The 25,307-nt window shown below is 40.2% G+C and overlaps 1 protein-coding gene across 1 annotated transcript in view; it reads left to right on the forward strand.

Annotated features, from left to right (window-relative positions):
- Positions 1–21,681, forward strand: part of AK9 (adenylate kinase 9) — a 123,568-nt gene extending 101,887 nt beyond the window's left edge. The window contains exons 34-43 of the mRNA XM_069598140.1: positions 4,232–4,445; positions 6,898–7,099; positions 10,193–10,339; positions 10,443–10,663; positions 15,254–15,450; positions 16,541–16,710; positions 17,137–17,235; positions 18,975–19,077; positions 20,454–20,568; positions 20,970–21,681. Coding sequence (XP_069454241.1) covers positions 4,232–4,445; positions 6,898–7,099; positions 10,193–10,339; positions 10,443–10,663; positions 15,254–15,450; positions 16,541–16,710; positions 17,137–17,235; positions 18,975–19,077; positions 20,454–20,568; positions 20,970–21,172 — 1,671 coding nt within the window. The 3' untranslated portion in view covers positions 21,173–21,681. The remainder of the gene's footprint in view (positions 1–4,231; positions 4,446–6,897; positions 7,100–10,192; positions 10,340–10,442; positions 10,664–15,253; positions 15,451–16,540; positions 16,711–17,136; positions 17,236–18,974; positions 19,078–20,453; positions 20,569–20,969) is intronic.
- Positions 21,682–25,307: the final 3,626 nt, after the last annotated feature.

Genomic DNA, 25,307 nt, shown 5'->3' on the forward strand with positions numbered 1-25,307 from the left:
GCCCTGGCCGTTATCAAGACCAGGCTTTCTCTCTGCATACCTAGCTGTATACACAGGTCTTAGGTGATTTACATCATCTTCTGGCCAGGAGGCCTATTAGCATTTTATGGCCCTTTTCTGATAAGGGTCCATCAACCAGAAAACTTATTTGCCTTAAAAGTGTTGTTCTTACTAAAGTCTGGTGCCACTCTCAGAAAGCACTAATTAAGGTTACATTTTTACAAAGCAAGGATACAACAATTTATAGCAAGGAAAGAGGAATACAGTGATTTATAACAAAGAGAAAATTCATTAACTCAAAAGTCTAGTATTGCTAACATCAAAACTACTATATTCTTTTTTCTACATCCCAATTACATTGATTAATATCCTTCAGGTGCCTAAAAGATAAGGGATATGGAGGCCTGGCGGCAGTCATTAACTCAACAATGAAAACCCTCCACCAATATAATTCTTAGCTCCTTAAAAAGGGCTCTATATCTTTAAAATGTTTTAAGCTTCGTGCCTCTTGCGGCTGGGGGGCTATAAACAATCACATGTGTAGTTGTAAAAGTCCCCGTAAACCTGTCAGGCAAGTTAGAGAGCCTTCAGAGGGGTTTGAGCTGAGACACTCCTTTTATATGCAGGAGACTGTTAACTGGAGCTCTAAGTTAACTTTTTCCAGAGAAAGGTGGTTGGGGATAGCCCCTGTTAATGTCAGAAATGTTGGTGAAAGTCATAAAATAATAAGACAGACAAATTCTGGTTTTGGGGTAGATGCTCAAGAAGGCCCAGGGGGGTTTCCTCGAAGCCTAATCTTGCCTTTGCCTATCAGGCCTCTTCCTCAAGACCTTTGCCACAGGCGGAATTCCGCATGCTGGCTCCCGGCATAAAGATACACTGGCCCTCTCGAGCAGTGCACCTTCTTACTTCCGTCAGTGAGGTAGCACAGTAGTCAGTGGAGAAAACATGGCTTCCGGAGTCAGACTGCCTGCGTTTAAAACCACTGCTTCCTAGCTGAGTGGCCTTGGACAGATTACTGAACCTCTCTAAGCCATTCCCATTTGCGCAGTGGGAATAAGAATAGTTCCTACCTCACAATATCATTACAGTTATTAAATCAGTTAGTTATTGGAAAGTGCTTGCAACCGTGCGTGGTTTCTTGTGAGTGCTCAATTAACATAAGCTGTTGTTATTAATGGGCTTCCCTTGTGGCTCAGCTGGTAAAGAATCCACCTGCAATGCTGTTATTAATATATGTTCATTACATATTACTGTTTGAGTTGCTAAGTTGTGTCTGACTCTTGAGAACCCATGGGCTATAGCCTGCTAGGTTTCTTTGTCCATGGGATTCTCCAGGCAAGAATACCGGAGTGGATTGCCATTTCCTTCTCCAAGGGATCTTCCTGACCCAGGAATCGAACCCAGGTCTCCTGTATTGCAGGAGATATGTATATAATATGTATATAAAATACATATTTATGTGTATAAGTAATATATATAAAGAATATGTATAAGTAGCTCAGTTGGTAAAGAATCCACCTGCAATGCAGGAGGCCTCAGTTCTATTTCTGAGTTGGGAAGATCCCCTGGAGAAGGGATAGGCTATCCACTCCAGTATTCTTGGGCTTCTCTTGTGGCTCAGCTGGTAAAGAATCCGCCTGCAATGCAGGAGATCTGCATTTGATCCCTGGGTTGGAAAGATCCCCTGGAGAAAGGAAAAGTTAACCACTCTAGTATTCTGGCCTAGAGAATTCTGTGGACTGTATAGTTCATGGAGTTGCAAAGAGTGGGACACGACTGAGCAACTTTCACTTTTACTTCATAATATGCATGTAAAATATCTATATAAAATCGCATATATGTATAAATACACATATTATAATAGTATAAATACATTATAATCATATAAATACAACATTACAATAATAATATATAATGTAAACATAATATAAACATTATATATTATATATGTTTTATATATATAACATATAATAAAATATATAACAATAGTATAAATTATAACATTATAACACTATATATACATTATAATAACAATGTTGTTATTAATATGTATTACTCTTATTGGTCACTGATAAAAAATATTTTGGGGGAAGGGATCCAAAATAGAGCAATATGCATATTACTTGAAACCTTCTTGGTTGATACTGATACAGTCATTTTCAGTTCTACTTAATTGTGATATTAATATCTTCTTTACCTTAACCGTAAGGGTGTCAAGAGAAATCTTTTTAAATATCATGATAAAATACAGAAACATTATGACAAGTCCCTCCATAAATAATCAGATAAAGTTAAGCATATATTAGGATCATTTAGAAAACTTTTGAAAAATAGTCACACCCTGTCTCTTTGAGATGGGCAAGAGAGGGGAAGAAGCAGGCAAAGTCCAAACCCTATTCAAGGGCCCATGTCTGAACATAATTAGGACTGCACAAAAATGTCTTGTGAATAAATGAGTGCATGGTAATAGGAAGGCTTTAAGCATATAAAGAATCATTTTTTCAGGGCTGTTGGGAATCTTTCCAGGTCCCGATAATTTGGTGTTTCAGATTTGATGACACCTTGGGTATTCTGACCTATAGAGGAGAAAGATACATGGTAGATATTTTGGGAAATAGCAGAAACCATTGCAAGAATTCATAGTTAATTTGGGAATTTGAAATGGAATCATTAAACTTTCAGCTTTTCTTTTACTACCAAATATAAGAAACAGAACAGACATTCCCACCCCGTCCCTAAGCTTCTTCTTATCCCTAGCATTTACACTCAGCCATGAACATCACTCCAGCCCCAAAATGGTGATGCTGATAACTCCATTTACCTGTGACAACTGACCTGGTGTAACTCTAGGTGTGTGTGTCAGTCACTCAGTCGTGTCTGACTCTTTGCAACCCCATGGACTGTAGCCCACCAGGCTCCTCTGTCCATGGAATACTCTAACTCTAGGGGAGAAGCAATATTACCATACCATTGCCCACCTACTCTGTCAAGTCCAGGGATGACTGATGCTGGGCTATCTGATGATGTAAAAAAGATATACATTAATTACCCATTTATCATCATTACCAGTGCAAAGATGTGGGACCAGTCCTTCCTCTCCATTCCATACCAACACGTTAGGCTGCTGTTTTGGTGTATTTTTCCCTTTTGTGGCCGCTATTCATATTTATGTGAACGGGAATTTTGTCTGTATAAAAATGTAAAAGAGAAGTCAGTAAGATTCATCCCACCAGTATACTCCCAAAGATATCCCAGAACTCCATCTATCCATGCTGTCTTACTGGAATGACATCTTTGGACAGCATAGTAGAATTCTGTATTAGTCTGCATATGTTACCATATTGGAATACCACAGACTTTGTGACTTAAATGACAGAAATGCATTTCCTTACTGCTCTGCAGGCTGGAGTCCAAGATCCTGGTTACCAGCAGGGATGGTTTTTCTGGTGAGGTCTTGCTTCCTGGTTTGTAGATGGCCATTTCTCATGGTGTCTCCAATGCTTTCCCTTTGTGCTCATGCACTCCTGGTGTCTCTCTTCTAAGGACGCCAGTTCTCTTAGATTACAGCCCCATTCTTATAACTTCATTTAACCTTCGTCATCTCCTTAAAGGTCCTGTCTCCAAATATACTCACTTTGAGGGTTAGGGCTTCAAACTGTGATTTTAGGACAGCACATTTCCATGGTGGCCCAGACAGTAAAGCATCTGTCTACAATGCAGGAGACCCAGGTTCAATCCCTGGGTTGGAAAGATCCCCTGGAGAAGGAAATGGCAACCCACTCCAGTACTATTGCCTGGAAAATCCCATGGACAGAGGAGCCTGGTAGGCTACAGTCCATGAGGTTGCAAAGAGTCGGACACGACTGAGCGACTTCACTTCACTTCACATTTCCATACGTTACACCACCTTAGGAATGGACCTGTTTGTGAAGATAAATTGGCCCATTTACACTCCTTGGCAGAAACATTCAGTATACACTAAACGCATTATAAAGGAAGTAGAACTATAACTGTCAGAAACTGAAACCCATTAAAGAAAAACATTTATTGCGTGTGAGTATAAAATAACTTGTTCTTTTTACACAGTTTTTTAATATCAATATTCAATTATAATTCGTTTTCTTGTGATATAAGAAAGATTTTACAAATTTGTTTTTAGAAATATATTTGGGGGAAATGCTGTTTAAAATAAGGCTAATTTGTTAATTCAATTGTGTATATATTGCAGCTAAATGAAGGCGAGACCATCAAACCAGTTGAAAATTCAGAGAATCCACTTTATCCTGTAATCCATCGTCAGTATATTTATTTTTTATCTAGTAAGGAAACTAAAGAAAAATTTATGAAGAACCCAATCAAATATATCTGTCAACCCAAACCTAAGCCTACTATCCCCATTAGGATTGCAATTCTGGGGCCTCCAAAATCTGGAAAAACTACAGGTAAGGGTGTGTCTACCTTTCCTATCCTTAAGCATACAAGAATCTCCTGAAAAAGAGGACTGCTTTTTTTAGGAAACTGTCAAAACTGACTCAGTAAGAGGCAGAGCAACTAAATAGACCAATAACCGCTGAAGAGAAGACATTCAAAAATATAGCCCCACTCCAAAACAGGCCATGATCAAATGGTTTTAGAGGGAAATTATGTCTACCTTTCAAAAATTAAAAATTCAAGAGACACTTCCTGTGATTTTATAAGCTTTTCAGAGCAAGGGAAAAGAAAGTAAGCTGTCCAATTTATTTTCAGTTTTTTTAAATTAACAGTATAGTCCATACAATTAAAAAGGTATAAATACAAATTCATTTTAAAGTCAGCATGACCCTGATATGAAAACTAAACAAAGATAATATAAGAAAAGAAATTACAAACTAATATTATTTATAAATATAGTCAAATAACAGTATATTAAGATTTTATTTGCATAAAAATTATATTTAAAAATTATAAATACAATCTACTGTATTAATAATTTAAAAAGTGAAAATTCATTATCTTAATCATTGCTGATAAAGGCATTTAGTAAACTATAATGTTTGAATTTTCTATATATTTTTTAAAGCAAGTAGTCCAGCAATAGGTGAGTGTGGTATTTCAAAATGACATGATAATCACATGACTAGTGGTTGGTTACAATGAGAATAAAATGGGAAAGGATAGATACCAGAAATATTTAAAAGGAAAACAACAGGACTTAATGACTGATGGCATAGAAAATGAAAGGGAGGGATTAGGTCAAATATTGATTTGTCACCAGAAATAATAAAAGAGGGTTTCGTGTTTTAGCTCTTCAGATGAAAAGTGTATTTTAATGTACATTCAAAATAAGATCCTCCAACACAGCAAAAAGTAACATGTATACAGTACAGATTTCTTAGTCTTTGTCAAAATAGAGGCTAACTTTTTAACAGAATCTCAAATTGTAAAAGTTTGTTTTTATAGCTGAAAAATAATGGGTCTGACCCTAGCGTTTGTGGCAAAGTTGAGATGAAGGCTTCTGCAGCCCCTCACAGGGGCATCCTTTCAGTGGCCGTAACTGTGGCCAGTTTACCCGTATTCCCCAGGGGACGAGGTGAGTCTCAATGTCCTCTACACATGCTGTCTCCAGTATCCTCTATACACCCTGTCTCCAGACCATGATGAGGCAAGGTTTGTAGACTCCATCAGAGCATACCTGCATTTAACAGTAACTGGAAACCACTGGGCTTCCCAGGCGGCGCTAGTGGTAAAGAATCTGCCTGCCAATGCAGGAAACACCAGAGACGGATTCAATCTGGGGTTGGGAAGATCCTCTGGATGAGGGCATGGCAACCCACTCCAGTATTCTTGCCTGGAAAATCCTGAACAGAGGAGCCTGGAGGGCTACAGTCCATAGGCTTGCAAAGAGTTAGACATGACTGAAGCAACTGAGCACACGCACACAGACAGAAGCCTAATCTATGGCCTCACGTAGCAGAAGCAGAGGGTGTGGCCGAGTCCTCTCTCAGCCAGTGGCAATATCTGTGTGCCCTTGGACAAGCCATTCCATTTCAGTGGGCTGCAGTTCTTTTACCTGTAAAACTGGAATTTCAATACCCACTCGCCACACTTGATGGAATAGTTGAAAATATCAAATAAAGTCAAAGAAGAAATACTGCCTTATAAACTGTAAACTATTAATAAAGTGTCAGATACACCACTATAATTTTTAGAAAATTTAAAAAATTATGTCCTAGAGGCTTAAGTGCACTTAACTGTATGGGGTAAGTTATCCTGATTGCAGCCTGATAGGGAAATGGGTTAACCCAATGACACAAGAACATTGAATTGTTATTTTGGACATAAAAAGACCAAATATTAATAGTACACATAGGATGCCTTAAAAAGCTCTCAAATTTTTTGCTACCTTGTACAGAAGGAAAAAACACTTACATGGTTTGGTTATGGAAAAACGTAACATAGTTGGCTCATTAACCAGATCTGTCAGCCACATACCTGAAGTGCTAATAATGACTGACCTTTGAATAGTATTAATTCAATGAAGTGAAGTGAAAGTGTTAGTTGCTCAGCCATGTCTGACTCCTTGCAACTCCATGGACTGTAGCCCACCAGGCTCTTCTGTTCATGGAATTCTCTAGTCAAGAATACTGGAGTGGGTAACCATTCCCTTCTCCAGGGGATCTTCGCAACCTGGGGATTGAACTCCAGCCTCCAACACTGCAGGCAGATTCTCTACTGTCTGAGCCACCACCAGAGAATCCCATTAATTCAATAAAATGTAGCTATTTTAATTTTTGAAATTTCTTTGAGGAACGTGAAGATTAACTTGCTATTGTTGTCAATTAACTAGAATCTGAAACTAAGGTTAACAGATGGGTTTGTGAAACAGAATAAGTTTAAAATTTTAATGTTTTTCAGTTGCCAAAAATATTTCAAGTGAATATGGCTTAAAGCGTTTGTCGATAGGAGATGCTTTGCGTTATGTATTAAACAACCAACCAGACACAGAGCTGGCACTTATGCTAAATTGGCATCTTCATAAAGGAATGACAGCACCTGATGAACTGGCTATTCAGGCATTAGAATTATCTCTGATGGGAAGTGTATGTAATACCGCAGGGTAAGTGGGGGCCATAGGGGTGGGAGAGAGTGGGAGGGAGTTAAATCTTAAAGAAATTACTCATTGGAATTAATTAAAATACCTTAAACAGAGTTTAAAGCTCTTGTAAAGGGTGTGTGATCTGCTTCTCAAAGTCTGGGCACCGATATGGTTGCATATTAATAATTTAATTTTCGGTCAGGCTAAAAGTCAGTTTAAACACTCACAGGCCAACTTCACTCCCTGCAGCAACCCCTGAGTAATCCCAAAGTCTCCAGGTTTACACAGTCTATAGGAGACCCATGTGACTTCTACAGCCCAGTAGAACTTCTCACTGCCCGATGGAGTGATGAAGGTGTGGCCTTCCCCTGCCCCCAGATGGTACTGGTCCAGTGGAGACAGTCTCTCACCAGTCCAGTTTCTGCACAGGTAGCAGCGCCCCTCCCTTAATGCTACGTTTGGACAGGAGAGGCCTGTGCTTGACCTGGTCTTCAGTTTACACTCCTCGAAATCCAACCATGACTTTCCCAGCATAGCCACTGGTCACATCCAGTAGAAAGTGTGTTAGTCTCTTAGTTGTGTCTGACTTTTTGCGACCCCATGGGCTATAACCCGCCAGACTCCTCTGTCCATGGGATTTCCCAGGCAAGAATACTGGAGTGGATTGCCATTCCCTTCTCCAGGGAATCTTCCTGACCCAGGGATTTAACCCCGGTCTCCTGCATTGCAGGTAGATTCTGAGCCACCAGGGAAGCCCTCAGGGAAACCACCCAGTAGTAAAAGCCCATAAAACCTAAGGCCCTGCCCTTGAGCCCAGATCATTGACTTAAAATCTTGCTGAGTCATGCGAAGTTGTTTTCTATCAGGAACCTCCTTGCCCTTCCCTACCACTGGTCCTTAATCAAGTCCATAACAGTTCTCCTAATTCCTGTTATGGTGGGGAGAAGATTCTGCAGTGTCGAGTATCCACCCCCAACCCACAACCCCATCCCACCAAACCCCCCCATCCCACCTGCAGAGAAAGCCCTGGGACTTTCTAGCAAATTGAGTTACCTCCTTCCTGAAATTCAACTTTGCATATTAAGAGATCTTACTGAGGGCTACACAAAACTTTTGTGAACTCACAAAAGTTTTATTTCACTTTGATACCAGGACAGTGACTGCCCAGTCACCTTGAATTTCCCTAATCCCAAGGGCCTCTCAAGTGATCCTTCACAGGACAAAGAAGTTGAGCCATTAAAAAACCAACAATGGCAGCTGCATACATTCTCTAGTTGGCCTTTGGGCTCTGTTAATTTATAGTCCTCTCTGCCATGGAATGTAGAACTAGTTAGTGCCAAAGTCTGGAGAGCACCAAGGTAAGATGAACCGGCCCTTCCTGGTGACCGGCAGCCAGCATGCCCAACTTGGCCACCTCGGAGTCGGTTTCCTGACTTAGAAATTTACAGATAGCCTTCATTCATCCTGTCAGTTTGCTGATGACACTCTTTAGCTTAGACTATTGGACTAACAAATTCTGTATCATTTCTGCCTAGAGGCCTGATGGGTCCAGATGGAATGGTTCTCTCCAGAGACCACAGGGCTCTCTCACCAGCTCCTCATCTCCCCTTCCACATCCAGCCTCCTTATAGAATTTTATTACAAAATCAAGTTTAGAACACAATGTTTCCCATATTTGCTTAATCTCTTGCTAAAATACTATTAATTATGCAGGGCTTTTTTAAAATTTTAAAACATTTTAATGTACTTAAAATCTTGATTTACAAGACATCTTATCTTACACTGAACTTTCTGTACAAAAAATTACACAATTTGCTATAAAACTACAATATTAAGATCAGAGTTGGGTAATTCTTCCCATGCCAGGCATTCTATTATAAAGAATGTGAATTAGTCTGCTAATTGCTTTACACACTTGATATACAATCTTTAAGATAAATCTAAGGGTTAAATAGGGCTTCCCTGTTGGCTTAACTGGTAAAGAATTTGCCTGCCAATGCAAGAGACACAAGAGACGCAGGTTCAATCTTGATCCTGGGGTCGGGACGATCCCCTGGAGAAATAAATGGGAACTCACTCCAGTATTCTTGCCTGGAAAATCCCACGGACAGTGTAACCTGGCAGGCTACAGTCACTGGGGTCGCAAAGAGTTGGACATGACCAAACACATGCATACACACACAAGGGTTAAATATCATTATTTTACTATTATATTTAGTATTTACTACTTTACTGAAAATTGAGGCTCAGAGAGGTCAGACCCGCTTTCAAATTTAAGTCTGTGTGCCTCTGAAACCTATACTCTTTCCACTGTCTCATGCTTAGACTAATGTGCTCTGTGCTGTGACTTAGTTGCTCAGTTGTGTCTGACTCTTTGTGACCCCATGGACTATAGCACTGTCCATGGGGATTCTCCAGGCAAGAATACCGGAGTGGGTTGCCATGCCCTCCTCCAGGGGATCAAACCCAGGTCTCCTGTATTGCTGACAGATTATTTACTGTCTGAGCCACCAGGGAAGCCCAAGAATACTGGAGTGCATAGCCTATCCCTTCTCCAGGGGATCTTCCCAACCCAGGAATCGAACTGGGGCCTCTTGTATTGCAGGTGGATTCTTTACCAGCTGAGCTACCAGTGAAGCCCCTCTTCCCACTGTTTCATGCTTAGAATAATAGCACCAATTAAATAACACAAGGTTCAGGGTATTATGTGTAATATCTCTCAAAGTCCATCAAAATCTAGCTCTATGATGCTAAGTATATGAGTCAGAACTGTGTCTGTATGTATGCAGCCCTCTTCTAGCTCTTGGGCTGACTGGGGTTAAAAATAGAGATAAAGGGAGTTCTCTGGTGACCTAGTGGTTAGGATTCCAAGCTTTCACTGCCAGGGCCCAGGTTCAGTCCCTGTTTGAGGAACTGAGATCCTGCAAGCTGCAAGGTACAGCCCCCTAAAAACATATATGTATATATAAAAGAGGGTAAGGTGACAAGGTAAATCAAGTTACCTAAGGAATGGTATGGGACTAATCCTAAAGACAGACTTTTTCTGGAAGACAGAAAGAAAGGTCTGAGAGTAAAGAAATCCGGAATTTTAATTTTCATGTTTCTCCTTACTAGTGTTGTCATTGATGGATACCCTGTAACTAAGTATCAAGTGAGTCTCTTAGAAGCTAGGTCAATCATCCCCATGATTATCTTTGAGCTGGATGTGCCTTCCAAAGAGATTTTCAGAAGATTGCTCCTGGAAAAAAAAAAGGACTCAAGGTAATGTATGTGATGAAAACAATGATAAAAGAGTGATTAATCATCCAGGAGAAGAAGCAGGTTTTTGACAGCTTTTTCCATTCCTTCTCTGTTCCTCTCTTAGTTTGCCTTATCCATTGCACAACAGCTCACAGATTATAGCTGTCAAGAACTCAAGGTACCGCAAAAATATCGGTGAGATTAGGCAATATTATGAAGTACAACATCAGAACTGGTATGTGATTGATGGCTTTCACAGCAAATGGTGGATATGGAATGAAGTCATTAAGAAGGTTAAAATGGTGAATAAATACATGCAGATATATATGGAAAGAATAAAAGCAGGTAAGACCTATAACTCTGAAAACAAAAAAATGTGAATTTGAAGTGTATGCATGCCTGACTCATGTTGCCATAATTCATTCAATTTGAACATTTGTTCCCTTAGTCAGTATTTAATGAGCCTTAATCAGTATTTTGGAGTCGCAAAGGTGGCTCAGAGGTTAAAGCGTCTGCCTCCAATGTGGGAGACCCGGGTTTGATCCCTGGGTCGGGAAGATCCCTTGGAGAAGGAAATGGTAACCCACTCCAGTATTCTTGCCTGGAGAATCCCATGGATGGAGAAGCCTGGTAGGCTACAGTCCATGGGGTCACAAAGAGTCAGACATGACTGAGCGACTTCACTTCACTTAATCAGTATTTTAAATACATATTATTTCCAAATTATTGTGGGCATGTACATTTGTTCTAATAAATGACTGCCTCTACTCAAGCTGTCATATACTGAATGTCCATGTGAACCTATTACATAAAACAGTACATGGTCTCTCACTAGAAGAGTTTATAGTGTTTCGAATGCCACATAAGGAGCTAGTTTCAAGAATGGTAGTTATATGAGGGGAGGGGTCTGTGGTGCGACCCTTGGCAAAGTTTTGTTTAGGAATCTAGAATTAGTTACTTTGAACTATTTACATAATAAAATTATATCATTATATAAATGTTGATTCTCTTAAAAAATCTTGAACATAGAATTTTTTTAATCTATATTTGGAATCCATGAAAGAAAATTATTGTATACTCCTAGAAGTTTCTTGATTTTTATCCAAATATACACAAAACAGAACGGACAGTTATCAAAAAAAAAAAAAAAAAGGAAAGTTATCTACAACTCATGTCTCTGAAAAGAACAATGACGCCAAAGACTGTCTGGAGGGGTTTCACAGACATCTGATGACTTTGACTTTGGAAAATAGGGAGAAGATATTCAGAGAGATCAATGTGACAAAGAGAGTATTGCACAAGGGAAAACGCAGTGAGGATTCTGATAATAATGGCATCATTGAATCTTGATTTGCTTCATTATTTGGGCATCCCCAGTATCTCTGGTTCTGTTTGCCTGCAGATTATAAGGCATGGAGATACGCATGCAAGTGAAAAGAGAAATGAGTTTTAGAAACCTACTCCCAATAAGTTCTGGATAGCATCACACTAGTAAAACATTCCACAGGTGACTTGGAAAGAAAAACTTGTGCCTCATTCATCTTGTTCTTACCCTGCTTCACCCTTCTTGCCTCAGACTTGGTTGCCTGAGAAGAGACTCAGGATGAAAATTTGTGTGCAGAATCTTTATCAGGAAGTACTCTCAAAAGTGGGCTTCCCAGCTGGCACAGTGACAAAGAATCTGCCTGCCAGTGTAAGAGTCACAGGAGATGTGGGTTCAATCCCTGGGCTGGGAAGATGCCCTGGAGGAGGAAATGGTGACCCACTCCAGTATTCTTGTCTAGATAATGCCCATGGGCAGAGGAGCCTGCTGGGCTACAGTCCACAGACTCGCAAAGAGACATGACTGAGCATGCATGCGCACTCAGGAGTAGAGTTGGCAGATTAAGCAAATAAAAGTATAGGATACCTGGTTAAATGTAAGCTTCTGATAAATGACAAATAATTTCTTAGTCTAAGTATATCCCAAATGTGGTATGAGACATTTTTATACTAGAAACTGTTCTTTGTTTATCAGAAATTCAAGCTTAATGGGGCATCCTGTGCTTCATCTGTCAACTCTAACCGGGAGATACACCGAGGCTAGCAGACCCGGCAGAGGGAGACACTAGCCTGCAGTATGGAGGAAACAGGCCTTGGTAGGCCCTACAGGGAAGCACTGGAGCTGGGATGGACCTTGAGAATGTCCCAAACTGAGGGGAGAGGCCAGGCTTTACATCGTTTCATTGACGTGTCTAAAGGTCACCCTGGGAGGGAGTTTATACTGTAACAGGGGCAATTCCCAGTGCAGCTACAAGCCATCAGCACAGAAATTTTCAGCAGCTGGGGGATGGGGGCATCAGCCCTGACGACGGATCTGCATGGGGCACCACGGTATCCACCATGTTACTCCAGATACACGTGCCTCTGCCTGGAAGAGTTTTAATTAAAACTGCTCTCTTACTTTTCTGCTTCACCATCTACCTGGTAATCTGTAGCTGACTGTTTGAATTTAGTGTTGATTTAGTGACCAATTTATTCTCACTAATGAGATAGAGCGAGGTCAGGGCCAGAAAACCAAAGAGATTCCTCCTCATTCTGTCCCATTCCAGAAAAAGATAGATAGACATTGTCAGATGTCATCAAGAATACCCCAAGAATCAGAAAAAGATATTTGAATATCTTTTAAGACTTGAAATGATTTGATTCTAAATGACCCTGTCACACACAAAACCTATGAGGTGTGGTCAGCACATCTGAGCTAAAGAGCAATCAATTCGGTTCAGTTGCTCAGTCGCGTCTGACTTTTTGCGACCCCATGAATCGCAGCACACCAGGCCTCCCTGTCCATCACCAACTCTCAGAGTTCACTCAAACTCATGTCCATCGAGTCGGTGATGCCATCCAGCCATCTCATCCTCTGTCGTCCCCTTCTCCTCCTGCCCCCAATCCCTCCCAGCATCAGGGTCTTTTCCAATGAGTCAACTCTTTGCATGAGGTGGCCGAAGTATTGAGCAATACACAATTAAATTTACACAAAGTAAACAGCAATACACAATTGTAAAACTACAGTGCCATATAGTATAATATTATAGCACTATACAATGGTGTATTCTTTACCAACACTATTATTATTCCATAATACTGTGCATTATAGTACTTTAGAATAACAATATTACACCATTGTAGCATTATAGTAGTATAATATTCTTTGTAGGAAAGAACCATCTTAGCCTTTTCATCTGTATCATATACAATGGATGGAATTGTGGATTAGTTTGTTTATTGCTTCATAATAAATTATTCCAAAATTTAACAGTTTAAAACAACACATACACACTCCCTCACAATTTCTGTGGGTCAAGAATCCAGGCACAGTTTAACTGAGTCTTCTGCTTCAGGGTCTCTCACAAGGCTGCAATCAAGGTGTTGGCCAGGATTAAGGTCTCATCTGAGGGCCCTACTGGGAAAGAATATACTGTCATACTCATTCATGTGTTGCTGACAAGAGTTTGTTCCTTGAGGGTTGTTGGACTGAGGGCCTTAGTTTCTTGCCAGCTGTTGGCCAGGGGCCACCTTCAGTTCCTTGCCATATGGACCTTTCCAGCATGGCAGCTTGCTTTACCAAGTGAACAAGACAGAGCGAGAAAGAATGCCAAAAGAACAGAAATCATAGTCTGTTGTAACTGTTCTAGTTACCCAAGGCTGCCATAGCAAATTACCGTACACTGGATAACTTAGACAACAGAAATGTATTCTCCCACAGTTCTGGAGGCTAGAGGTCCAAAATTAAGGCATTGGCAGGGCTGTACTCACTCTGAAGGTTCTAGGAGAGACTCTCTTCCACGCCTTTCTCATGTCCAGCATTGCTACCAGGCCTCTGCATTCTTTGGATATAGACACATCACTGCAATCCTAAGGATCAATTTTATGCTTACACTGTCACATAACAAACTAAACCATGATTTATGCTTCATAATTTGAGTTAGTGTTAGACGTTCCTTGGCATAATTTTTTTTAAAAGGAAAATTTTCACTGGTGAAAAGAACCATTAGGAAAATATATCAGGATCAAAATTTACTCATTATAACTAAGATGTATAAAGAAGTAATTTTATTTTCTGTAAAATCTAACATTGCTTTGGAGTCTCCATTCTAGTGGAGTCCTGGTAAGACAACTCAAACTTATCCATTGAATGAACTTGGGCCTTTTTTAAAAAATAGACTCTTTAGGGTAAACCTAGTCACTTTTGGATTAAATGTTTCTTTCTCTTTCTTGGATGCCATCAGGGAACAGGTAGAGGTTTATGTCACTAACATTGTGTCAACAAACTATATGTACTTCCTGAAATTTATCTCACAGAAAAATTTTAAATATGTAGCAAATTCATGTGTATGTGTGTAAGTGGATATGTATATATATATATATATATGTGTGTATGTGTATACAGTATATAACATAAATAGTTTATAATAGCTAAGAATTAAAAACAACCAACATATTTATAAACATATAATTGATTGAATAATCTACATGTATATTTATACAATGGAATACTGCGCATAAACTAAAAGGAATTAGGTAAATCATATAAACTGAAATGGAAAGATGTCAAAGGCTATAACTAACTGATAAAAGCAAGTATGTAGAATAATATTTACAGTATAGTGGCATAAGCATCCTATCTGCAAAAAATATATATGTGTGTGTGTATGCAAATGTATAAAAAAAATCTGAAAAAGATACAAACTCAACAGTGATTACCTCTCAGGAGGGCTGTTGGGTTGAGAGGATGGAGGTGTGAAAAGAAACTTTTGCTTTTTTCTCTGTTTGGAATTTTACAACGTGTACTCATTGGTATAGTGCTAGCATAATTGAATTTATTTTCATTTTGAGAATGATTGTGTTTTCTGTGAAAATATATATTTATAACAACAGTTAATTTGTTAATAATAGGAAAAGCTGCCTGCATTGACAAGTTATGTATCTCCCCTGAAGAACTGATTTCTCGCCTGGGCGAATTTGGACAGTTCTGCCCTGTCAGCCTGGCAGAATCATATGAATTAGTTGATTGTTCTTCAAATGATTCCTTGGAATTTGCAGCAGAGTTCAGAGGGCACTATTATAAAATGAGTTCTCTAGAGAAACTGAATGTAAGTTTGTTCTTAATTCCAAATATTTACCAGGGAAAGAAAATACCTGTCTTAGAATTCATCAGACAGGAAGGGGTGGGCACAGCTGGGAACACCAGGAGCTGGGGACCAGGGACCCCATTTTTGGAAACTGTGATCCTTCGGTTCAATAAGGCAACTCAGAGGCCAGTCCTAAGACTGCATCCCAAGACATATTCTGGCACAAAGCAGAAGTTCAGGGTCGGTGATGGCCCCTCCACCTGGGTCAGCTTAAGAAGTGGGGAGACCTGAGGGCAAGCCCAACCATGGAGGGGATGCTGAGCATCTGAGCTCAGCCCCGGAGTGGGCATCCAGGACATTCCATTCAAAGGTGCAGAAGGGAAGTCAGAGTCAGTAGAAATGACTCCCCTGTGCTTTCAACTTTCTTCTATCACTTTAATCTCCTGGGTACCTTATACTTCTATTTAATGGAACAGAATATAGATTTGTTCCGGTATTCTACCAACCATAATATGGTGATATAAAAAGATTGTAGTTGAAAACTGATCAGGTGTCTCTGAACATTTTATTTTCCTCTGAAGAATCTGAATTTTTTTTATGACTTTATAAAGAAGACATTACTTTCTTTCTGCTTATTTAAGTGATAATCACAGAATTTTAAAACTGGAAATGACATTAGAGACCATGTACCTGGTCTGCCCCTTCCATTTTACAGTGTGATAACTGAAGCTAGAGAAGCTAACTCACCTGCCAAGATGCACCCTCTAGTTAGTTATACTGCAGGACAGGTGGAGAGCAGGGCAGGGGACTGCACGCCAGTGTCTGGCACATAGTAAGAGCTCAACAAACGTTTTTCAGTATAGGTAGATGAGTGCATGAGTGAAAACATTAAAAGGAGAGAGACTGTAAGTGACATCACTTGCAGATATTACTGTAAGGAACTTCCAGACAGGGAAAGAGTTACTGTAATGCAGAAAGCTCCTCTCAGATGGTTTGCGGGACTGAACATTGCTGCCGAAAATGGGAAGAGCAGGAGGAGAGCCTCAGTGGGGTTTTGTTGGCAAAGTATTCCTGTTTCAAATGGTCATGTTGCTGTCATCTTTTTTTATAGAAATTTTTGGATAATCCAGAATTCTACGTACCTCCATTAGCACCTCATCCACTTCCACCTACCGACATGATCCCCAAGAGGCTGACACTGTCAGAGCTGAAGAGCCGGTTCCCTAGGTGTGCGGAGCTCCAGGGTTACTGTCCAGTGACTTATCAGGATGGCAGACAAAGGCAAGTCCTCGCCCTCGTGTGAGTACAGGCCGATAGCTCTACTTGGAATAAGTGGTCTATACGACAATTGTAGCATTTTGATCAGAAGGTCACTATTATTTAACTGGAAAGTATTCTTTTTCTTCCTTGAGCTGTGATGATAGAAAAATGAAATATTTATGACATTTTATTTACATAGTTGTCATTGCTGTTGTTCAGTTGCTAGGTCATGTCTGACTCTTTGCGACCCCATGGACTGCAGCACACCAGGCTTCCCTGTCCTTCACCACCTCCTGGAATTTGCTCAAACTCATGTCCACTGAGCCAGTCATACCATCCAACCATCTCATCCTCTGTCACCCCCTTCTCCTCTTGTCCTCAGTCTTTCCCAGCTGCGTATTAATGATACAATACATAGTTGTTTTTGTTTGTTCCTTTGTCTTTCAGATATGAAGCCCTAGTACCTGGTAACATTCACTATGCTTTAGAATATCGTGATCGTATATATATTTGTGAGAGTGGAGAAAAACTTCAGAAATTTTTGAGGTGAGACCATTCACTAAGTCACAAATATTCGTTGAATATCTATGTTAAATGCACTGTCCTGGGACAGAAAGATATGTGAGTTTACACACACTCATAAACACATACATATATGTACACATAGCTAAAAGGGGCAGCCTCTACCTACTGCCACACGTTTCTGTTTTTCACAAGAAGTTGGAAACCAAATTTCTTATGTTATCTGATTTTTAAACTTTTGTGACTGATTTAGTTTTTTTGATGGGGGGACTTCCCCATGGCTCAGATGGTAAAGCGTCAGCCTGCAATGTGGGAGACTCGGGTTCAATCCCTGGGTCAGGAAGATCCCCTGGAGAAGGAAATGGCAACCCACTCCAGTATTCTTGCCTGGAAAATTCCATGGATGGAGAAGCCTGGTAGGTTACATTCCATGGGTTTGCAAAGAGTCAGACACCACTGAGCAACTTCACTTGCACTTCAGTTTTTTAAAAAACTGACAATGTGGATCAAATCATAAAGGAAACGAGGAAAGTGAAGTCGTTCAGTCATGTCCAACTCTTTGTGACCCCATGGACTGTAACCTACCAGGCTCCTCCATCCATCAGGTTTTCCAGGCAACAATACTAGAGTTGGTTGCCATTTCCTTCTCCAGGAGATCTTCCCAACCCAGGGATTGAACCCAGGTCTCCTGCATTGTAGGCAGATGCTTTATCATCTGAGCCACAGGGAAGTCCATCAAATCATAGCTAGAATTTGTGCAGTGGTTTGTGACCTCTCATGAAACTGTTTGAGGAAATTTAATAGTAAAAAGAGAAGAGACATTAGTTGCTGAAAGAAATATAGGATTGAAGAAATAAGGTGGTTTTTCTTTTTTTATCTTCTTTTTTCCAATGGGAAAGGTATGAACATGTTTAAATTCAGGTACATGGGAAGGATCTAATAAAAGAAATGCCATGAAAGTGGAAGAGAGTTATCTCTCTAATGCTATTTAAGATTTCTGGAGATAGGGTGGAGTAGGCATCCAAAGAATGTGTGGAGATTGATCTTAGGTCTGAGGTAAGCTCTGCCATGGAGAAAGCAACCTGTGTGTGATTCTGCTTGTGGTGAGCAGCCGAGGACTTTCTATTCTGAAGACTTCTCTTTTTATAGCCTGGCACCTTGTGTTGGGGGAGGCGTCCCTGAGAGGGTTACCAGTGTGAGGAGAATTGTAGTACAAGATAAAAGCAAGGCCAACATAGGAGTTGCTTCCCTTGTGGCTCAGCTGGTAAAGAATCTGCCTGCAATGCGCGAGACCTGGGTTCGATCCCTGAATTGGGAAGATCCCCTGGACAAGGGAAAGGTTACCCACTCCAGTGTTCTGGCCTGGAGAATTCCATGGACTGTATAGTCCATGGGGTTGCAAAGAGTCAGACATGACTGAGCGACTTTCACTTTCACTTTTCACGCAGGAGTTACCTGCGGAATTGAAGTATCTTGTCAGTTCAAAATAAAAGTGTGAGGATAAAAGTATATAAAGAAAGTTTCATATAGGTGCTGTGAAAAGCAAGAACACTGAGAAGCGGTGAGCAGGGCTAGGGCCCCAGGTGAAGTTGGTGGTCATGAATTTCTAGGAGCCTCAGTCTTCCTGCTTCTGTATCATTTTCTCCACTCAAGAAAAATGAGTAATGAACGTTATCTTTTAGTTGCCTCTTGCGTATCTATCTTCCTGTGTAAACACAATGAACACATTTGTGATCATCATTTAACGGATTTGGTATTCGTAGGTCGCCACAGAAATACTGGAATCAGAAGCTTCCTTACAAACTTCCCCCATTGAAGGAACCAATGTATCTCACCAGCCTGCCTTTGCCTGGATATCTGGAACAGGTTCGCTCACATGGGTTTCTCTGTTTAGATATTAGAAGACTACAGCTATCTCTTCTTCAAAAATCATTTTTATTTTGGTAACAATGAAATTAAAGGCAGAGTGTCCTGATTTTAAGCTGCAAATCCACTCTTAACCTATCTTGGTTTTGAGTAGTTGTGAAAATAAAATGTAAGGAAAGACCCCATTTTTGTAGCTAATTCCCAAATGACTTCACTAAAGTGAAGAAAGAGTAGGATTTTAGAAAATTATTTACATTTGACATGTAGTTTGTTTCTTATTTTGAAATTTCAGTGTCTGTAAAACTTTTCTGTAATGTGAAATATGCAAATTCAGTCTCTGAGAGGTTTTTTTCCCCCCTGCTTGAAAGAGTTAAGATGTCACCACAACTGAACCACCAAATACATATTTTGCCCAAAATCTGGATGAAGCTATCTACTCAAATCACTCTTATTTCTCTAACACTTTCTAAATATAGTCAGATGTATCAGTTACCAACCATTATTTAAAAGTCCTTTTTAAAAAGTTCTATAAAACAGATGCCCAGGGCACAATTTCATATGTTTCTTACAAATTCTTAACCATTTTTTTTTCATCTCCCCTAGATGGTTAGCTTTTGATCAAGTTTAATATCAGAAGGTAAGAGGACACTCACCCGGAGAAGAGTGTCCTCCTCTTTGCCTGCCTGGGGCCCCAGAATCTTGACTGCAGTGGTAACTGTGGTCTCTGGAGTTCCTGGGTAGGTGGTCCAGGGTCCTGGGAGTAGAATTTGACCAATTCTGAGCAACGGAAGCAGAGATGGACCAAGACAAGTCCGTGTTTCCTTCTTTCAACTTTTTTTAAACAGAAAATGTCAAGCATATATAAATAGAATTGCATAATGAAACCGATGTATCTATCACCTACCTGGCACTAAGCCAATCAGTAGTTTAAAATTTTTCCTAATCAAATGTATTTTGTGTTTCTTTTCTGTAGAGCTAAGTGCCCACTCTAGTACTCTTGCCTGGAAAATCCCATGGACAGGGGAGCCTGGTAGGCTGCAGTCCATGGGGTGGCTAAGAGTTGGACACGACTGAGCGACTTCACTTTCACTTTTCACTTGCATGCATTGGAGAAGGAAATGGCAACCCACTCCAGTGTTCTTGCCTGGAGAATCCCAGGGATGGGGGAAGCCTGGTGGGCTGCCGTCTGTGGGGTCACACAGAGACGGACACGACTGAAGTGACTTAGCAGCAGCAGCAAGTGCTCATTTAACTATCTTTTTAAGCTCCATCCTCAATCCTGAGGAGGCTATTTGAAGCAAAGAATAGCCTCTATCTATTTGCCACAAGAAAATAAAACAGACTCAAATTACACATAATTCGTTCCCTACCTGCAGGGTATTGCAACTGCTCTAATTAAAGCCATGAATGCAGCGGGATGCTTAAAGCCCAAATTCCCCTTCTTAAGTGTACAGAGATCTGCGCTACTTTACATAGCACTTCATCTGAAAGGTATGTCTCTTTTTTGCTAGAAATGATATGCTACTCGGAACTAATTTAGCACTAATTGTGATAAATAGGATTGTCTAACTGGGCTGGTCACTTGCATGCGGTGTGTATGTGTGTGCGCACGCACGTGTGTGTGCGCTGGTAGCAAATATTTTAGCAAAACTGAGTTTCTAGTTTTTAAAGCAGGTACCATGAGTAACATAACCAGCTCTCAATAATCCACACCGTACAAGAAGGTGAATAGTGACAATTATGATCTAAAATAGAATAATCCCCAAATTTTATTTGGGATTTAGATATCTTCTCGGTCAAACTGTGCAGCTCAATCACACACATAGTTCTCCTTCTCTTTAATGATGCACTAACCTAACAAAACATTCACAGTCTTGTAAAATTTTCTACAGCCTTTAATCCCAATAGTTCTGAATATACAAGAAAAAAATACAAGAAGAAGATGGAGCAGTTTGTGGAGAGATGTGAACTCATTACATACCTGAGTGCCAAGATGACCAAGAAATACAAGGAACCTCAGTTTAGAGCCATTGACTTTGATCATAAATTACAGACCTTTCTCTCTCTTAGAAATATAGACCCAGTCAATGGTTAGAATGTTTCCATAAATGCACCCAGAATCTTAAAGTTACCTGAAAGGGATAAAAGGAAATAGATTGAAAATCTGGGCCTCCCTGATATACTTTTCCCTCCTGAGTGATACGCTTTGGCTTCTAGACTTCCAGTGAATTCAGAGCTCTGCCAGCCAGGAAGGAGTACTCGTCTGTAAGCCTAAATTCTCATATACTTGTAAAGCTTATTGCTCTTTGCCTGAACTTTGATGCTTCAACAAAAATTATTCCATTTAGAGTATTTAGGTAATATTTGACTTAATGAATCCTTTGTTCATTTTCCTTTTTAATATTTTTATTAGAGAAGTCTGTCTCTGTTAAAGAAACTTATGCAGTAAAGGTTAGAGAGCTTCAAGAAAAGAATTAACATTGCTATAAATAAAATAAAAATATTGGTTACACGTTTAACTTAAAGAGTTGTTTGTAAACTTTGTGAACCTAAAAATACTTTATCACTTTCCCAACAAAATAAATGGATTTAGAGACAACTAAATGGCTGCTGCTTTTCTTTTTCTCAAGTGTTCAAGGAAACACATTTCATACGTTATTTTGTAGTTAGAAATCACCGGATACTTGAGGATGAATGCTAGAGCCTTTTTATATGACATTGTCAAGACATATATGCTAGAGGAAAATTACTATATTGAATTTGGATGAGATTTTTAAAATAAATTATCAATTTTTCAGCAGGCATATAACAAATCTGGAATGTGAAATAGCAAGATTGGCTCTTTTAAAAAATAAAAAATACAACCATTATCTTATTTAACCCTGGTGGCTCATGGGTAAAGCGTCTGCCTGCAGTGCAGGAGACCCAGGTTCAATCCCTGCATCGGGAAGAACCCCTGGAGAAGGAAATGGCAACCCACTCCAGTACTCTTGCCTGGAAAATTCCATGGACAGAGGAGCCTGGTAGGATATAGTCCCTGTGGTCGCGAAGACCTGGACACGACTGAGCGACTTCACTTTCACTTTAGGCAAATCTCAGTTTCTATGAGTTTTTGTTTCTTAATCTCTAAAGTGAATGATTTAGCTCTTTTTTTCAGCTTTCAGTTCAGTTCAGTCACTCAGTCCTGTCCGATTCTTTGCAACCCCATGAATCGCAGCATGCCAAGCCTCCCTGTCCATCACCAACTTCCGGAGTTCATTCAGACTCGCATATCCAGCCATCTCATTCTCAGTGGTCCCCTTCTCCTCCTGCCCCCAATCCCTCCCAGCATCAAAGTCTTTTCCAGTGAGTCAACTCTTCGCATGAGGTAGCCAAAGGACTGGAGCTTCAGCTTTAACATCATTCCTTCCAAAGAAATCCCAGGGTTGATCTCCTTCAGAATGGACTGGTTGGATCTCCTTGCAGTCCAAAGGACTCTCAAGAGTCTTCTCCAACACCACAGTTCAAAAGCATCAATTCTTCGGCCCTCAGCCTTCTTTACAGTCCAACTCTCACATCCATACATGACTACTGGAAATTACTAAGGTGAATTGACAAATGAAATTCTATGTGCTTAAACTGTACCACATGATTTTGATATAGTTATACCTTGTGAAATATTTACCACAATCAGGTTAATTATTAATAACACATCCACCACCTCACATCATTATTTCAGTGTGTTTCTGTGATTGTGTGTGTATGTGTGTGTGTGTGTGTAATAAGAATACTTAAGAATCATTCTGTTAGGAAATTTCAAGTATTATTATTACAGTATTGTTAGAAACCATACTCACAGAAAACTAGTCAATCTAATCACACTAGGACCACAGCCTTGTCTAACTCAATGAAACCAAGCCATGCCTGCAGGGCAACCCAAGATGGGCAGGTCATGTTCGAGAGGTCTGACAAAACGTGGTCCACTGGAGAAGGGAATGGCAAGCCACTTCAGTATTCTTGCCTTGAGAACCCCATGAACAGTATGAAAAGGCAAAATGATAGGATACCAAAAGAGGAACTCCCCAGGTCATTAGGCGCCCAATATGCTACTGGAGATCAGTGGAGAAATAACTCCAGAAAGAATGAAGGGATGGAGCCAAAGCAAAAACAATACCCAGTTGTGGATGTGACTGGTGATAGAAGCAAGATCCGATGCTGTAAAGAGCAATATTGCATAGGAACCTGGAATGTCAGGTCCATGAATCAAGGCAAATTGGAAGTGGTCAAACAAGAGATGGCAAGGGTGAACGTCGACATTCTAGGAATCAGAGAACTAAAATGGACTGGAATGGGTGAATTTAACTCAGGTGACCATTATATCTACTACTGTGGGCAGGAACCCCTCAGAAGAAATGGAGTAGCTATCATGGTCAACAAGAGTCCGAAATGCAGTACTTGGATGCAATCTCAAAAAAGACAGAATGATCTCTGTTCGTCTCCAAGGCAAACCATTCAATATCACAGTTTTCCAAGTCTATGCCCCAACCGGTAACACTGAAGAAACTGAAGTTGAACGGTTTTATGAAGACCTACAAGATCTTTTAGAACTAACACCCCCAAAAGATGTCCTTTTCATTATAGGGGACTGGAATGCAAAAGTGGGAAGTCAAGAAACACCTGGAGTAACAGGCAAATTTGGCCTTGGAATGCGGAATGAAGCAGGGCAAAGACTGATAGAGTTTTGCCAAGAAAATGCACTGGTCATAACAAACACCCTCTTCCAACAACACAAGAGAAGACTCTACACATGGACATCACCAGATGGTCAACACCGAAATCAGATTGATTATATTCTTTGCAGCCAAAGATGGAGAAGCTCTATACAGTCAACAAAAACAAGACCAGGAGCTGACTGTGGCTCAGATCATGAACTCCTTATTACCAAATTCAGACTCAAATTGAAGAAAGTAGGGAAAACCACTAGACCATTCAGGTATGACCTAAATCAAATCCCTTATGATTATACAGTGGAAGTGAGAAATAGATTTAAGGGACTAGATCTGATAGATAGAGGGCCTGATGAACTATGGAATGAGGTTCGTGACATTGTACAGGAGACAAGGATCAAGACCATCCCCATGGAAAAGAAATGCAAAAGAGCAAAATGGCTGTCTGGGGAAGCCTTACAAATAGCTGTGAAAAGAATAGAGGCGAAAAGCAAAGAAGAAAAGGAAAGATATAAGCATCTGAATGCAGAGTTCCAAAGAATAGCAAGAAGAGATAAGAAAGCCTTCTTCAGTGATCACTGCAAAGAAATAGAGGAAAAGAACAGAATGGGAAAGACTAGAGATCTCTTCAAGAAAATTAGAGATATCACGGGAACATTTCATGCAAAGATGGGCTCGATAAAGGACAGAAATGATATGGATCTAACAGAAGCAGAAGATATTAAGAAGAGACGGCAAGAATACACAGAAGAACTGTACAAAAAGGATCTTCACGACCCAGATAATCATGATGATGTGATCACTAATCTAGAGCCAGACATCCTGGAATGTGAAGTCAAGTGGGCCTTAGAAAGCATCACTACAAAGAAAGCTAGTGGAGGTGATGGAATTCCAGTTGAGCTATTTCAAATCCTGAAAGATGATGCTGTGAAAGTGCTGCACTCAATATGCCAGCAAATTCGGAAAACTCAGCAGTGGCCACAGGACTGGAAAAGGTCAGTTTTCATTCCAATCCCAAAGAAAGGCAATGCCAAAGAATGCTCAAACTACCACACAATTGCACTCATCTCACATGCTAGTAAAGTAATGCTCAAAATTCTCCAAGCCAGGCTTCAGCAATACGTGAATCGTGAACTCCCTGATGTTCAAGCTGGTTTTAGAAAAAGCAGAGGAACCAGAGATCAAATTGCCAACATCCGCTGGATCATGGAAAAAGCAAGAGAGTTCCAGAAAAACATTTAATTCTGCTTTATTGACTATGCCAAAGCCTTTGACTGTGTGGATCACAATGAACTGTGGAAAATTCTGAAAGAGATGGGAATACCAGAGCACCTAACCTGCCTCTTGAGAAATTTGTATGAGGTCAGGAAGCAACAGTTAGAACCGGACATGGAACAGACTGGTTCCAAATACGTCAGGAGTACGTCAAGGCTGTATATTGTCACCCTGCTTATTTAACTTATATGCAGAGTACATCAGGAGAAACGCTGGACTGGAAGAAACAGAAGCTGGAATCAAGATTGC

The sequence above is a fragment of the Ovis canadensis genome, chromosome 8 (assembly GCF_042477335.2).
Source record: "Ovis canadensis isolate MfBH-ARS-UI-01 breed Bighorn chromosome 8, ARS-UI_OviCan_v2, whole genome shotgun sequence".
Taxonomy (NCBI): domain Eukaryota; kingdom Metazoa; phylum Chordata; class Mammalia; order Artiodactyla; family Bovidae; genus Ovis; species Ovis canadensis.